This window comes from Hypomesus nipponensis, chromosome 14, assembly GCF_054491055.1.
Source record: "Hypomesus nipponensis isolate SF chromosome 14, ASM5449105v1, whole genome shotgun sequence".
Classification (NCBI taxonomy): Eukaryota; Metazoa; Chordata; class Actinopteri; order Osmeriformes; family Osmeridae; genus Hypomesus; species Hypomesus nipponensis.
The window spans coordinates 3554143-3569445 of record NC_140374.1 but is presented as its reverse complement, the minus strand read 5'-3'; the positions used below and the strand labels follow the sequence as shown (position 1 = coordinate 3569445).

General features: G+C 54.4%; 1 protein-coding gene across 1 annotated transcript; it reads left to right on the top strand.

The window, feature by feature from the left end:
- The first annotated feature begins 874 nt into the window (after nucleotides 1–874).
- On the top strand, nucleotides 875–14396 carry tango6 (transport and golgi organization 6 homolog (Drosophila)). The gene is made up of 18 exons (XM_084672783.1): nucleotides 875–1051; nucleotides 1506–2164; nucleotides 2335–2451; nucleotides 2555–2741; nucleotides 2938–3044; nucleotides 3152–3314; nucleotides 3422–3489; nucleotides 3582–3694; nucleotides 4161–4349; nucleotides 4554–4680; nucleotides 4825–5016; nucleotides 5599–5736; nucleotides 6606–7298; nucleotides 8014–8071; nucleotides 8204–8377; nucleotides 10043–10194; nucleotides 11079–11192; nucleotides 14042–14396. Exons 1-18 carry the CDS (start codon nucleotides 1000–1002, stop codon nucleotides 14216–14218), a joined length of 3480 nt encoding a protein of 1159 aa, XP_084528909.1. The 5' UTR covers nucleotides 875–999; the 3' UTR covers nucleotides 14219–14396.
- The last annotated feature ends 907 nt before the right edge of the window (nucleotides 14397–15303 follow it).

The window sequence follows — 15303 nt, the reverse complement described above, 5'->3', positions numbered from 1 at the left end:
AAATGATTATACCATCATCTATTACTATAGGCTAGACAACAGGGATTGTGTACATTTGTTGTAGCCTAAGCCTATCTAGATTGGAACATTTATGTGTCGTTGTTTTGCAGGGATGATGTGGACGAGACACGCTGGCCGCGGAAAATTCGTGTCGCTGAATGCCTATGCAAGGGGTGTATCATCAACAAATCTGAAAATGCGGGATACATATCAGTACCTGTCTCCCAAAGTAAGATAGTGATAAATTGGATACCCTGTGGAGGCTCGCTGAATGGATACTTTCTTAAAACAGAATATGTCAACGTGCCTATTGCCTGCACCTGCGTGGTGCCAAAGATAGTAGGCATATGAAATATTGATTGCCTTAATTCCTCTTGTAGAGGATTTGAAAAAGACTAAATGTAGTGACATGTTTCACATTATGTTGTGTTTGTTATAAAATGCACCTAAAGTTATTTTTTGTAATAACAGTAAACATGCTTATGTTTAATAAGCTATTTAAAAAACATGCATTATTTATGTATTTCTAATGCTCAGAATTTGTATTTATATTTATAGGGGGATGTTTTAATATTTATTTGCTATTTTGCTTCTTTATCAGGCATAGTCTGCTATTGTATCTTATTTATTGGTAATAATGTGATAAAATCGGTTTTTGCTTATTTATTGGTAATAATGTGATACAATTGTTTTTTTCTTAACCATGACCAATATTTTGGGTTGTTGGATTGTAAAAAAAAAGTGTTGCTAATGTTGCACAAATAAATTTACTTAAATAAAGAAAACACAATTGAAATGTTGTTTGTTTCCGCTCTTATTTTGCAAAAAAGTAAAGTTTAACAAATATTATGTACCATGACGTAGAATGACCGCGACGTATTTACATGTTGCAGCATGGCTCAAAAAGAAGCTAGCTAGATATCTGTGTCGTCTGCCTTCCGATATTTCCTTTGAAAATATAAAAACAATCATGATTCATTGGGTAACCTAAGTCTAAAGATGACTACCGCCATATTTTCTGCACTTAATATTCTCATTAAACCACTCGGGGGTAAGTCATCAGTACTAGATAACGTGGCTTTGCCATGTACGCGCTGCTAAGTTGAACGTCAACTTGCTCCTGAACATTTTGTGTTGGTTGAAGGGTTAAGTTGGTTGAGGGGCAGTTCTATTGGCGTGTGTGAAGCCCTATGTGACATGCTTGCTTGTAAAAAGGGCTATACAAATACATTTGATTTGAACAATGCTTAGTTACAAAGCTTAGTTAGGTAAACAAGCAAACATTTAATGATGCGTCTTCATGGATAGCTTCTTTTCAATGTTGTTATCGCAGCCAAGATTAGTTCTGTTTTGTGTTCTATCAGTTTATTTCAAAGAGAATGTAATATTTTCTATGATTGTGGCACCCAGCAGAAGCCATCAGTGTTTCCTGTAGCTTCATCTGTCGGGACAGTGCTCCTCAAACATCGCGTTGATTCGTTTTCGTCCATATCCATCCCCTTCAGAGGCAGCAGGGCGAAATCCAAATCTCACACAGCAGGAAGCGCTCGTGGCTGCGCTGCAGACCAACCTAACTCTGTTGGAGGAGCGTCTCCACGGAGAGCGGCAGCTTGACGAGTTGCGCGGGCTGCGGGAGGAGGTGCGGGCTAAGGCTACCTGGCTGTGTAGGGACAGCCATGACCCCACCTGGAGCTTCGTCCAGGAGGCTCTCCTGCTGCTGCTCAGCCTGTCGCGCCACCTCGCCCTGCAGCTGCAGCTGTTCAACCAAGCCCCGCCCCCAGCCGCCGCCAGGCTTCCTACCCCCGAGATGGCCCCTCCCCTCCCGCCGGATGTGCTGAGCGTGAGCCAGCAGAAGACGCTGGGCGCCGCGCTGCAGTTCGTGGTGTCACTGGGCCTCTGCCCCTACCTGGCGCCCGGGGTGGGGGTCCCTCTGGGGCGTCGCGCGGCGCTGGGCTCTGTGGCGGAGGGGCTGGAGCTCGCCCACGCCGCTCCCCGTCCCCAGCGACGCCTCCTCACCACCGCCACGGTCCTGCTGGAGCTGGCGGAGCTCTCCTCGCTCGCCACCCTGGTCTTCACCCGTCACCTCGGCGACGTGATGGCGGCGCTGTGCCAGCTGGGGTACCGACCCCAGCGCCGCGAGGGGGCCGGGGCCGGAGAGGAAAAGGTATTACAGTTGTGATCGCGTGCACTGCTGGGTAGGTTGTTTGATCCACTGCGTTCCACACCACCGGTTTTAGCAGTCTGTACCGTGGAATGCAGCTGAAACTGCGTAGGTTGGTCCACACGTTCTCCCTGTCGTCCCGGTAACCCCGTGGCCCTCGTTGCGGTACGTAGGAGCTCAGCACAGAAGAACGCCAGTCCTGCCGACAGGCCCTGCAAAGCCTTCTGGGTAAAGTCTACCAGCCAATTGTCGTCAAGGAGCTGCTAATCCTCCAAGGGGGTCCCAAACAGGTAGGTTCCAGATGTGTGTGTGTGTGTGTGTGTGTGTGTTCCTCCTGCATCTAGACGGATCCCCTGTCTTCACTCTCTCGTTCCGGCTCGTCTCCCCCTTCAGGCTCCTCCAGGCCCGGCCCAGGGCAGAGCGCCCGTGGGCCCCCCAGGCCCGGGCGGAGGTGGCGGGGCCGTCCTGGGCCAGGCCCCCCCGTGGCTGAGGCGCCTGTGTGGGCAGCTGCTGTCTGAGCGTCTGATGCAGCCTGGTGGGCTCCAGGCTGTGGTGAGGGCCGTCCTGGAGGGCAGCGCAGGTGAGGACCAGTGAGAGCAGAGCAGGCCACGGAATATTCCCTTTGATTTTATCCTTCCGAGCGATCGGCAGCCGTCTACATCTGTTCTCGCTGTGGTAATGGGAGTGGAAGTGGTGTGTGTGAACCGTAAGCCCAGGAGAGGCCCTTCTCTGTAGTGAGCCCATCCGAGTGCTGCTCTTCCTGTTCTGGCCACCAGGGGGAGACTCAGACTGGAGGACGTGTGATGGGGTGGCCAGGATCCTGGCAGCCTGTCCCCAGCAGAGCCTCTCTGCAGACAGCTACTACAGGCTGGTGTGCCCCCAGGTCAGGCCGCCGCGCTGTCCCGCCTGGGACCGCCGCTGAATTCACATCCCACTGGCGTTGGCATTGAAATGCGTCGTCATGGCAGCCGTGTCTTGGTCTCGCCTCAGGTCGTGGAGCTGCTCCACATCAGGGACAAGATAACGGCCCAGCAGTTCCAGCGCGTGGCCACCAGGGCGGCGCTCACCATGGTCGAGGACAGGCCAGAGTTTGCCCGGCGCTACCTCCTGGGCCCCCTGCTGAGCCCCCTTCAGCGGTGCAGCGGGGTCACGGGTCAGTACCTGGTGTTGCCACTGGCCGATCTAGACTGTCAGAGATGGATTGGTTAAGACTTTAACTGACGGCTCTGTTCATGAATTGTGTGTGTGTGTGTGTGTTAGGGGAGGGTGAAGATCAAGGCCCGGTGGAGGAGAAGGACTTGACACGCTGTGTCGAGGATGTTTTCAAGGTGAGAGGAACACAGTCCCGACCCCCCCCAAACTGAGCCCAGTCTGAACGGTGAACACTGATCCAGAGTATGACGTACCCCCACCCCCCCAGGTGTGCGTCGTGGGTAACCGGCCGTCCCCCGTCCTTCTGGAGGCCCTGGGAGGCGTGGTTCCTGTCCTCTTTGCCCTGTTCTGTTTCACCAAGCAGAATGTCTCCCACCTCCGGTCAGTTCTCTCGCACCTTCCCTCCCTCTCCATCCTCCTCCTGCCCTCTCCTCCCTCCCTCTCCATCCTCCTCCTCCTGCCCTCTCCTCCCTCCCTCTCCATCCTCCTCCTCCTGCTCTCTCCTCCCTCCCTCTCCATCCTCCTCCTCCTGCCCTCTCCTCCCTCCCTCTCCATCCTCCTCCTCCTGCCCTCTCCTCCCTCCCTCTCCATCCTCCCTCTCCATCCTCCCTCTCCATCCTCCCTCTCCATCCTCCTCCTGCTCTCTCCTCCCTCCCTCCTCCTCCTCTCTCCTCCCTCCCTCTTCATCCTCCTCCTCCTGCTCTCACCTCTGTTCCAGAAGGTTTCTGGACCTCAACCCTTCTTTGATTCCGTCATCATGCTTCTTGCTGGTGTTTACTTCTGTATTGAAGGTCCTGGGGGTCATGTTGCGAGTCTTAATGTTTGTGTTTGACTTCTTGCTCCTTAGCGCCCCCTGCCAGGAGATTCTGCTGTGGTACCTGACCCACTGTGACCCCCCTGCGGCCCTGGCTGTCCTGAGGAAGCTGTCTGGTCTGGGAGGGGTGGCAGGCGGGGGGGCAGGGGGCGTGGCCCCACGGTTCACCTTCTGCCCTGGCAGCGAGGGAGGGGCCAAGCTCACCGCCCAGGAAAACAGCAGGTGACCATGACCCGTCTAAAACCGAAAACCCTGTGTCACTAGAACCCAACAGTAGCAGAACCCACAGCCAGTAGAACATATAAGCACTAAAAACCCCACTCCTCTTGGAACCACTTTAAGGAGAACAAATACCAACTGGATCTGGATCGAAAACAAGCGTTATGTTTCCCACCTCTCCCCCCACCCCCCCCCTTCCTGTGTCAGTGACGAGGACGAGGCCCTGTACGAGAGGCTGTCTGGGGAGCAGCATAGGCTGGAGTGTCTGGTCCAGCTGCTGGGACAGCTGCAGGACAGCAGCCTGCCGGGGGAGCTCTTCCTGGGGCTTCTGCAGGTATTGGAGCCTCCACCCTCCGCGGAGCCCCTACTGTGCCTGGATAAAGGGCCGTCCTGAGTGGGGCCCCCTTGACATCCAGAGCCGGCGGAATGTTCTGGAAGTAGGTTCTGGATCTCTGACCCTGGGTTCCCTGCGTCTTAGGAGCTGACTTCCTGGGCCGCGGAGGAAGAGGAGGAGCAGGAAGTGGACGTGTCGGCCATGACTCTGCTGGAGGCGGAGCAGCATCGTGAGGGGCGTGTGGAGGGGCGGGGCCACAGGCTGGCGCTGCTGCAGCTCTTGGCTGTTCTGTCGGAGGGCCTACCACACACACTGCTGCTCCGAGAGCCCACCCAGGTGACTCGAGTGCACACACACACACACACACACACACCCCTCACGAGCATAGACTGGACCCCCAGTACCGTGGAGCAGTGCAGGAGTAAACAGCACCAGAACTCCAGTACCAGTATACAGCCTGGAGGAAACCAGGCCATGCTGAGTCATGCTTGACCTAATAATAGTCTATTTTATCTGGGATGAGGAGGAGGAGGAGGAGGAGATGGAGGTAGAGGAGGAGGGGAGACCTAACATGGTGCTGTGTTTTGTGTGGTATCTGTGTGTGTGTGTGTGTATTGTGGTGTGTCACCAGTCTGACAGGAAGCAGTACCTCCCAGATTAGCGGTCAGCATGTCTCCTGGCCTCAGTGATAAGCTCTTATATTTAGACATCTTATCTCTGCAGAGTGAAGCCAGACACTTTTGTTGCTGAGCATTTCATTAAGCGCTCGAACAAAGTGGAACAAAGTGGAGAAAGTCTCAGTGGTGCGTCTGTCAACCTATTTGTACTTGTTACTTAGGTTCCTGTCTGTCTGTCTGTCTGTCTGTCTGTCTGTCTGGCCGTGTGTCTAGCTCCAGTTTCTGTCTCTGTCTGTCCCAGGTGGTGGTGTTCATGGAGTCCCTGCTCCAGAGGGCCTGTCTGGGTCTGGCTCAGGGTCCTGGTACCGAGGGCCCAGTGGAGAGCCAGACCCTCCGAATGGGAATAGGCCTGGTGGCTGCCATGCTGTCTGGACCTCAGGTACTGGACCTCCCCCACCACCACCACTACCCCTCTCTCTCTCTCTCTCTCTCTCTCTCTCTCTGTCTCTCTCTGTCTCTGTCTCTCTGTCTCTGTGTCTCTCTCTCTGTGTCTCTGTGTCTGTCTGTCTGTCTGTGTCTCTCTGTCTGTCTCTGTCTGTGTCTGTCTCTGTCTCTCTGTCTCTCTGTCTCTCTGTCTCTCTGTCTCTGTGTCTCTCTCTCTGTGTCTGTCTGTCTGTCTCTGTCTCTCTGTCTCTCTGTCTCTCTGTCTCTCTGTCTCTCTGTCTCTCTGTCTCTCTGTCTCTCTGTCTCTCTGTCTCTCTGTCTCTGTGTCTCTCTCTCTGTGTCTGTCTGTCTGTCTGTGTCTCTCTGTCTCTGTCTCTCTCTGTCTCTGTCTCTGTATCTCTGTATCTCTCTCCCCCCTTTGTATGTGGACACACACTCTGTCCGCCCTTTTTTTTTTTTCCACTCTTACATCATGTCTTTTAACGTGGCCACAGTCAAATGCTTCTCTCTCTCACCCCCAACCCCCTCTCCTCCTCTCCTTACCCCCACTTTTCTTCTCCTTACCCCTCTCCTCCTCTCCTTACCCCCACTTTTCCTCTCCTTACCCCTCTCCTCCTCTCCTTACCCCCTCTCCCCCTCTCCTTACCCCCTCTCCTTACCCCCTCTCCTTACCCCTCTCCTTACCCCTCTCCCCCTCTCCTCCTCTCCTTACCCCTCTCCTCCTCTCCTCCTCTCCTTACCCCTCTCCTCCTCTCCTTACCCCTCTCCTTACCCCTCTCCTCCTCTCCTTACCCCCTCTCCCCCTCTCCTTACCCCCTCTCCTCCTCTCCTTACCCCTCTCCTCCTACCCCCCTCCCTCCTCAGCTGAAGGGGGAGGATTACTCCTCCATGTCCAGGCTCCTCCCCCCCCTGGAGGAGCTATCCCAGAAGCACCCTGACCGGGTCATCCAGGAGCTGGCATCCGACCTGCGGGCCGTCATTGCCACGCATGGCGCCTACCGCCCGGACAACCTTGCGCACGCCCCCCGGCGGCAAGACCACGCCCCTCAAACTCACAGGACCCACGTTCAAGGAAGGCCCCAGTCCAGCCTATCAGACACATCCAGCCCCCAGTCACAGACCAGCCAATCAGACACATCCAGCCCCCAGTCACAGACCAGCCAATCAGACACCCCCGTGGCTGCATCACCACAGACGCACATCTCCAACCTAACCACACACTCCCCACACACAGGCAAACCTCCACCCCAGTCCCCCAGAACCCGGCCCCCCCAGTCCTGGAGTCCCTCACCAGCCCAGAGCGGAGCCCCCCACCCTGGGCAGACAGCACCGCTCCAGACCCCCAGGGGGTCAGCTGGAGGCGCGGCCGATCCTGACAGGGGGCCGTCAGAGGGAGGTGGGCCGAGCGGCGCCCCCCCGAGTATGAGCTTCTCTGATTGGCTTCTGGAGGCGTGTGACCCCGACGTGCCCACCAGGGCGGTGGCGTTGAGGGCTGTGACCCGGCTGGTGGTGGAGAGGGACGCCGAGGCCGTCCGGGCCCAGGACAAGCTCCTCTCGGTGGGTAGACCTTTCCAGGCTGCGAGCTCCAGTCCTGGAAGCGTGAGGCTGCGCGGTTCCACGTGTTTGGGTCTGTTCACGTCTGTGTGCGAGGAGGAGCGTATGTTTCATGGATGAGGTGATCCCATCAGAGCCCTGAGGGCGACAGAGACAGTGGTCTTCTCTGGGGGGGGGGGGGGGGGGAGCAAGAACTAGTCCCTGGGGACTAGTTAACACGGCGGAGGTAGCAGGGGGGAGGTATGCAGGGGGGGAGCCACCAGCTCACCTCCTCATTTACTATGCTCTCTAATGAGAATCCCCTCTGTGTGTGCGCTGTCCTTCGCCTCATATCACTGCCCACACACACACAGGCACAAAGCCACACCCATACACACACAGGCACAAACAGACACACACACACACACAGGCACAAACAAAGCCACACACACACACTGGCACAAACAAAGCCACACACACACACAGGCACAAACAAAGCCACACACACACACAGGCACAAACAAAGCCACACACACACACAGGCACAAACAAAGCCACACACACACACACTCATTCTTGAGGCGTCGTACCTGACAGAGGGATTCAGAGACTCATCCTGGTGCCCTGTTCTCCTTTGTGTTCTGTCCTGTGTCCTTTGCCCTGTTGGGTCCATAGGGTCAGTGTGCTGTGGGTATACCATGTGCGGACCCATACATGTTTCTGGTTTGTTCTCTTGCAGCTGTTCCTTGAGAACTTGGATCACGAGGACTCTTTTGTGTACCTGTCTGCTATTCAAGGTGAGAGCATTCCAGATGGTTCTAGAAGGTTTATATGAGGGTGACCCGGCTGGGTCTTGTTCTGCCCACTGTAAAATGACGACGACAAAGAAAGAGAGGTGGTTACCGTGGGGGATGTTGTCTTCTCGGCAGGTTTGGCGGTGCTGGCAGACTCCTACCCGGAAAAGATCCTGCAAAGGCTTCTGGGAGAGTACGACCCCTCCCCCCTGTCCAGTGCCCCGCCCCAGACCCCACCAGCCCCCCCCAGGAGTCTGGAGACACGCCTCAAAGTGGGAGAGGTTCTGATGAGGGCCAGCCGGGCCATGGGTGAGCACGCACACACACACAGACACACACAGACACCCAGATACACACACACCCACATCCCATTTATATCCAAGCCGCAGCCTGGAAGATGGCCCTCTAGACCAGTGAAACCAGATGGATGTTCTGATAGGCCGAAGTGACCGGTGATGGGCAGGACCCCAGCTAGCCACAACGATGCAATTAACACAGCCTTAATGGAGGGGTGCGTCTCAATGGGCTTTAGATCTCGTTGACTCAGAGACTGTGGTTGTGTTTGTGCTTGCTCATGTGTGTGGCCTTTCTTATCCAGAACATGTTCATGTGTGTGTGTGTGCGTGTGTGTGTGTGTTGTGTGTGTGTGTGTGGTGTGTGTGTGTGTGGTGTGTGTGTGTGTGGTGTGTGTGTGGTATCTGTGCAGTAGTGTCAGACAGTCGCACTCACCAAGCTATAAAACTGTCAACAGACAGTACAGGCTTGTTCTGATCTAAACTGTCTGTTTAGAAGGGAGTTTATTGAAATATATTTCTGTTAAGTGATTCCCTGTGCTACGTGTGTGTGTGTGAGAGAGAGAGAGCGTGTGTGCGTGTGTGTGTGTATGAGTGTATTGCTGCCTCCCCTCTCGCTGTGGTTGTCGGCCAGACAGCAATCGTACCATTTCCCCAGACAGACGAGGGGTTCTTTAAAGCAGACAGTCCCTGGCCTGACTCCCTGGCCCCACAGACGCCACTCTTAACAGTCCAGCAGCTGCTAGCTTTGTCCCGGGCCTCCCTCCTGCCTCTACAGCCTCACGGACACCAAGAATGCCCCCCAGCCTCTATCCGAGGGTACCTCCACAGTCTCCCTGACACTTGGAGAGAATATCCTGATCTCTGATGGGGTGGAGGGGAGGGGGGGGGGTGTACAGGAACAGATGTCCAGGGGAACGAAAGCGTAGCACCATACGTCCTTTAAAAACCCTCTTATGCGTGCGCTCACACACACACACACACACACACACCTGTTTTCTCTTTAATGAAGGCAAGGATTGCTGTAAAAGTCCAGGAACTGAAGAAAGGGCTGCTGATGGTGTATTTGTGTGTGATGTGTGTGACCAGTAGAACCAGCTGGATGTATCCCATGCCTTCACACCCAGCTGCCCCCCCCCCCCCCCTGTCACCTGACCTCCTCAGGACTTGGCCAAGTCCTGGCAGCAATGACCAGTGTGAGTCAGCAGGGGGCTTAGTGAAAGATGTCAACACACACACACACACACACACACACACACACACTTAAATAGGCAGTCTCTTACACTGAGGACTTTCCTCCATGCTGTTAGAATCAGAAGGAGCAGCTGAAAGACCCCGCTGTTACCTCTGCAGAAGAGTGTGACTCAGCAGTTAGTGGAGAGAGAGAGAGAGACGAGGAGAAAGGGAGAGAGAGAGAGAGGAAGGGAGGTTAAGCAAGGCAAATAGAGAGTGACTGAAAAAGAGAGCGCTCACCACCTCTAAGGCTTGGCAGGCAGGGTTATGTCGTGCTGCTTACACACACACACACAAACACACACACAGAATCCAACCCTGTTAAAGGTTGCCCTTCAAACCAGATCCTAACAACTAGCTGGTCGATCGGTCAGACACTGGTGTTTGAGTCCCTCTTGACCCTTCCTTCGTTTGACCCCGCGCCTCCAACCCCCCCACTGTCGTCCAGGTGAGCTGGCCCCCCACCTGGGGCGCCCCCTGCTGGTGGCGTTCCTGAGGGGCACCAGGGACGAGGACCAGAGTGTGCGCGCCAGCTGCCTCGCCAACCTGGGGGAGCTCTGCCAGCAGCTGGACTATGCCCTGGGGCCCTTGGCCCAGGAGGTGAGCAACCAGCCTGCCTGCTGCCATCCATCCAGCTTTCTGCTCCTCCGTGTGTGTGTGTGTGTGTGTGTGTGTGTGTCTAGGAGGTCATCGTGGGGCGGGGGGGGGGTCAGCGTCAGGGAGCTGCAGGCGTGGCCTGGGTGAAAGGTCGTGGGCTCGGGTTTGTCCTGGTCTCGCTGGCCCCTCTGCGACGACTTCCTCCCACTCGGCGCCCTCCCCAAGCCCCGCCCCCATTGCTGAGGTCTGCTCTTTATTGGTGGGGGGGGAACAGGAGTGGGGGGGGCTACCATGGAAACGCAGGTTCGGCAAACGTCTTAGTTGGCAGAAAGGTGGCATGCGTGTTACGTGTGCGTTGTGTGTGATTGGTGAGTGGTGTGTGTGTCCCAGGCTCCTGCTGCTGTAGTCACCGGCGTATATAAATCTGGTGTGTGTGTGTACAAGGTGTGTGTGTACCGTGGCTTGCTGTCATGAATAAGCAGCTCTGTCAGTAAGAGGAACAGGGATGCTTATTCATGAGGCCTTCTGCTACTGCCTAGTCCTTCACTCTCCAGCTGTGTGTGTGTGTGTGTGTGTGTGTGTGTGTGTGTGTGTGTGTGTGTGTGTGTGTGTGTGTGTGTGTGTGTGTGTGTGTGTGTGTGTGTGTGTGTGTGTGTGTGTGTGTGTGTGTGTGTGTGTGCGCGCGCGCTTGCTCGTAAGAGAGAGTACGTTAGCATGTCTTGTCCTTCCATCGATTGGTCCACTCTCAGTGGTCTGACCTCAGCACTGTAGAGCCCATAGCTCACCATGCTGTATCAAGCTGTTTGCTCCATCCTCCTCCGGGGTAGCCTTATCTGTGTGTGTGCTCATCTCTGTGTTTGTGTGTGTGTGTGTGTGTCTCCCCCCAGCTGAGTACCTGTTTGACGTCCCTGATAAAGACCGAGAAGGAGGCGGAGGTGAGGAGAGCGGCTGTCCATGTCATCACCTTGCTGCTTCAGGGCCTGAGTCACAAAACCACCCAGGTATGGAACCACACACACACACACACACACACACAGGCAGCATGCAGACACACACAGATACACACACACACGCAGCATGCAGACACACACACAGTCACACACACACACACAGATACACACACACATGCAGCATGCAGACACACACAGATACACACACACACAGATACACACACACACGCAGCATGCAGACACACACACAGTCACACACACACACACAGATACACACACACATGCAGCATGCAGACACACACAGATACACACACACACAGATACACAAACACACGCAGCATGCAGACACACACACAGTCACACAGATACACACACACACACAGCATGCAGACACACACACAGCATGCAGACACAGACACAGTCACACAGACACACACACACACACAGCATGCAGACACACACACACACACACACACACATAGCATGCAGACACACACACAGTCACACAGATACACACACACACACGCAGCATGCAGACACACACACAGTCACACAGATACACACACACACACAGCATGCAGACACACACACAGTCACACAGATACACACACACACAGCATGCAGACACACACACAGTCACACAGATACACACACACACGCAGCATGCAGACACACACACAGTCACACAGATACACACACACACGCAGCATGCAGACACACACACAGTCACACAGATACACACACACCTGCAGACACAGACACAGTCACACAGATACACACACACACACACACACGCAGCATGCAGACACACACACAGTCACACAGATACACACACACACAGCATGCAGACACACACACAGTCACACAGATACACAGTCACACAGATACACACACACACACACAGCATGCAGACACACACACAGACACACACACACACACACACACAGCATGCAGACACAGACACAGTCACACAGACACACACACACACACAGCATGCAGACACACACACACACACAGCATGCAGACACACACACAGTCACACAGATACACACACACACACGCAGCATGCAGACACACACACAGTCACACAGATACACACACACACGCAGCATGCAGACACACACACAGTCACACAGATACACACACACACAGCATGCAGACACACACACAGTCACACAGATACACACACACACACACAGTCACACAGATACACACACACACGCAGCATGCAGACACACACACAGTCACACAGATACACACACACCTGCAGACACAGACACAGTCACACAGATACACACACACACACACACGCAGCATGCAGACACACACACAGTCACACAGATCTACACACACACACAGCATGCAGACACACACACAGTCACACAGATACACACACACACGCAGCATGCAGACACAGACACAGTCACACAGATACACACACGCAGCATGCAGACACAGACACAGTCACACAGATGCACACACGCAGCATGCAGACACAGACACAGTCACACAGATGCACACACGCAGCATGCAGACACAGACACAGTCACACAGATACACACACACACGCAGCATGCAGACACAGACACAGTCACACAGATACACACACGCAGCATGCAGACACAGACACAGTCACACAGATACACACACGCAGCATGCAGACACACACACAGTCACACAGATACACACACACACACAGCATGCAGACACACACACAGTCACACAGATACACACACACACGCAGCATGCAGACACAGACACAGTCACACAGATACACACACGCAGCATGCAGACACAGACACAGTCACACAGATACACACACGCAGCATGCAGACACAGACACAGTCACACAGATACACACACGCAGCATTCACAGTCACACAGATACACACACGCAGCATGCAGACACAGACACAGTCACACAGATACACACACGCAGCATGCAGACACAGACACAGTCACACAGATACACACACACACGCCTGCAGACACACACAACAGGCACACAGGCACAGATCGGCACGCACTTATGCGCGCACACACACACACACGTATAACCCAACCACACACTTTGGGTGTGTGCTCAGTGTTATTGTACAAACAGGGCCAAGAAGCCTATAGTTCAGGTAGACCATAGAGGACATTCCCCACGTCGCCATGGCGTCGTCGTGTACACACGCTCTTCAGGAAACCAATCGGTGGACAGGATGAAATGCAAGTGAGAGGAAGAGCAGAGGAATGCCTCGGTAGTGGGGTCCGAAGCTGTTTTCAGCCCGGCTGTGTGGACAGCAGCCTGGATGGGTGGGGCCTCTCTGTTCCCAGAGCTCTCCAGCCTGTCGTTTGACACGGCCGGGCCTGTAATCTGGTCCTCTTTTTCCCCCTCCCTCGCCGTCTCTGTGATAACAGGGCCGCCGAGGCAGGAAGGAAGACCCGGCCCCTCGCATCCTGTCTGAGACGCGAGGGCGGGCCGTAGATCACACTCGGCGCCGCCTGCCACGTTGGGCGCCGCGTTGACCCTGGGAAGGGGCTCTTCACAGCGCTCAGTGGGTGTCGCCGTGCCCGTCTGAACCCAGGCCTGGGAAACGGGTTGTGGCGTTCAGGCCGGGCTATAAGGGGAGGGGTGGCAGGTCTGTGTAGGGAAGGTGTGTGTGTGTCTGTTTAGGTGAGGGGGGGGCGGGGGCAGGTCTGTCCAGGTGAAGGGGCCTGTCATTAGGGCCCTGGCTGCAGCTGGCGAGCTGGTGTAATGACACGGCAGAGTTGAGGAGAGGCTGACAGGGCAGGCTGGACCCTGACCCCACACCCCGAGGCCTGGAGGACCCTGACCACTCTCTCCTCCTCTCGCCCCCCCCCCCCCCCTGATCTGGTCCCCCGCACCGCCCACCCCTCCCTCTCTCCCCCAGGTGCTGAGTGAGGTGCTGCTGGACCTGTACCGGGCCCTGAAGTGGGCGGTGCGCTCCGACCGCGACCCCGTCACGGTCCTCCACGCCCAGCTGGCCCTGGAGGAGCTGGAGGACGTCATGAAGGCTTACCTCTTCCCCCGGCAGAGACTGGAGAAGAAGATAGTGGTCCTGCCCTGAGAACAGCTGGCCTGGACCCTGGGGACTAACATCAGTCACCTCCGTAATGACACAGGCCCAGCTTGGGTAGACGCATATCTTGACCTTTTCTGCGTGAACCCAAACCTCAAGGCTTTTAGTCATGAATTCAGTTCATTTACCACCTACACGGCAGACAATAAACGATTTTGAAACTGAACGTGTGTTTATTTTGATTGTGAATCCATACAGAAGTCCCTGGAGAGTCCTACTGCACACACACAAACAAACACACACACACTTTCCAGGTCATCTGTATCCCCAACCCAGAGAGTGGTTGCAACTGCACATTAAGAGTGGTGGTTAGGGTGAAAACTAGAATGTAAGGGTCGAGGGAAAGGAGGATAGAAGCTGGGAAGAAGACGGGACAAGAGGGTATGAAGCATGCTGGGATAGAAGTTAAGATGGAAACTGGAATGAGGATAGGACATATCAATGTTGTGTAGAAGGATGGATTCTGAAGAACATTCCATCTTTTGTCCTGCTTTCCCCCTGGAGGTGAGGGGTTAGGCTCTGAGCTCCATGTTAACTGTGAGAGGCATGACTCGACACACATCACCCCCCCTCCATCCCCTTTTTCTTCTTTGAGAAGATGACCAAGTCAACAGTGTGTATTTCATCTGTGTTTGCACATACGTGGAGTGTCCCTGTCGTGACACGTTCCTGACACATCTCCCTGGCAGATGTTGGCCTCACCAAACTCTCCTTCCACTGGATTGGACGTGTGTTTACCAACAAGCATTTTCCCCTTGGCACTTTAAATTCAGTGCCAGGCTAGACCAAGAGAGACAATGGTATTAGTTTGCTTCAACGACTACCTGCTCCTGAGTTTTGAGAACTGTGCTTGCCTGGCTATAAATTCCATACTTCCAAATATAATTATTAAACAAAGACACAGGTCAGTTTTATGAGAAGGTTTTATTACTTCTTATAACTCTATCCACCTGGAAATAAAGCTTTTAAAATGTTCACAATTTATGTGACAGAAGTGTATTGGGTTTGCCTAATAAACATATTTAACATAAAGATATTTTAGGAGTAATACAGAAGAAATTAATTTAAAAAAA

Coding starts and splice junctions, on each gene's coding strand:
- tango6 (XM_084672783.1), top strand. CDS start 1,000: ATGACTACCGCCATATTTTCTGCACTTAATATTCTCATTAAACCACTC. Junction 2,452..2,554: donor TCCAAGGGGGTCCCAAACAG/GTAGGTTCCAGA, acceptor CTCCCCCTTCAG/GCTCCTCCAGGCCCGGCCCA. Junction 3,490..3,581: donor GTGTCGAGGATGTTTTCAAG/GTGAGAGGAACA, acceptor CCACCCCCCCAG/GTGTGCGTCGTGGGTAACCG.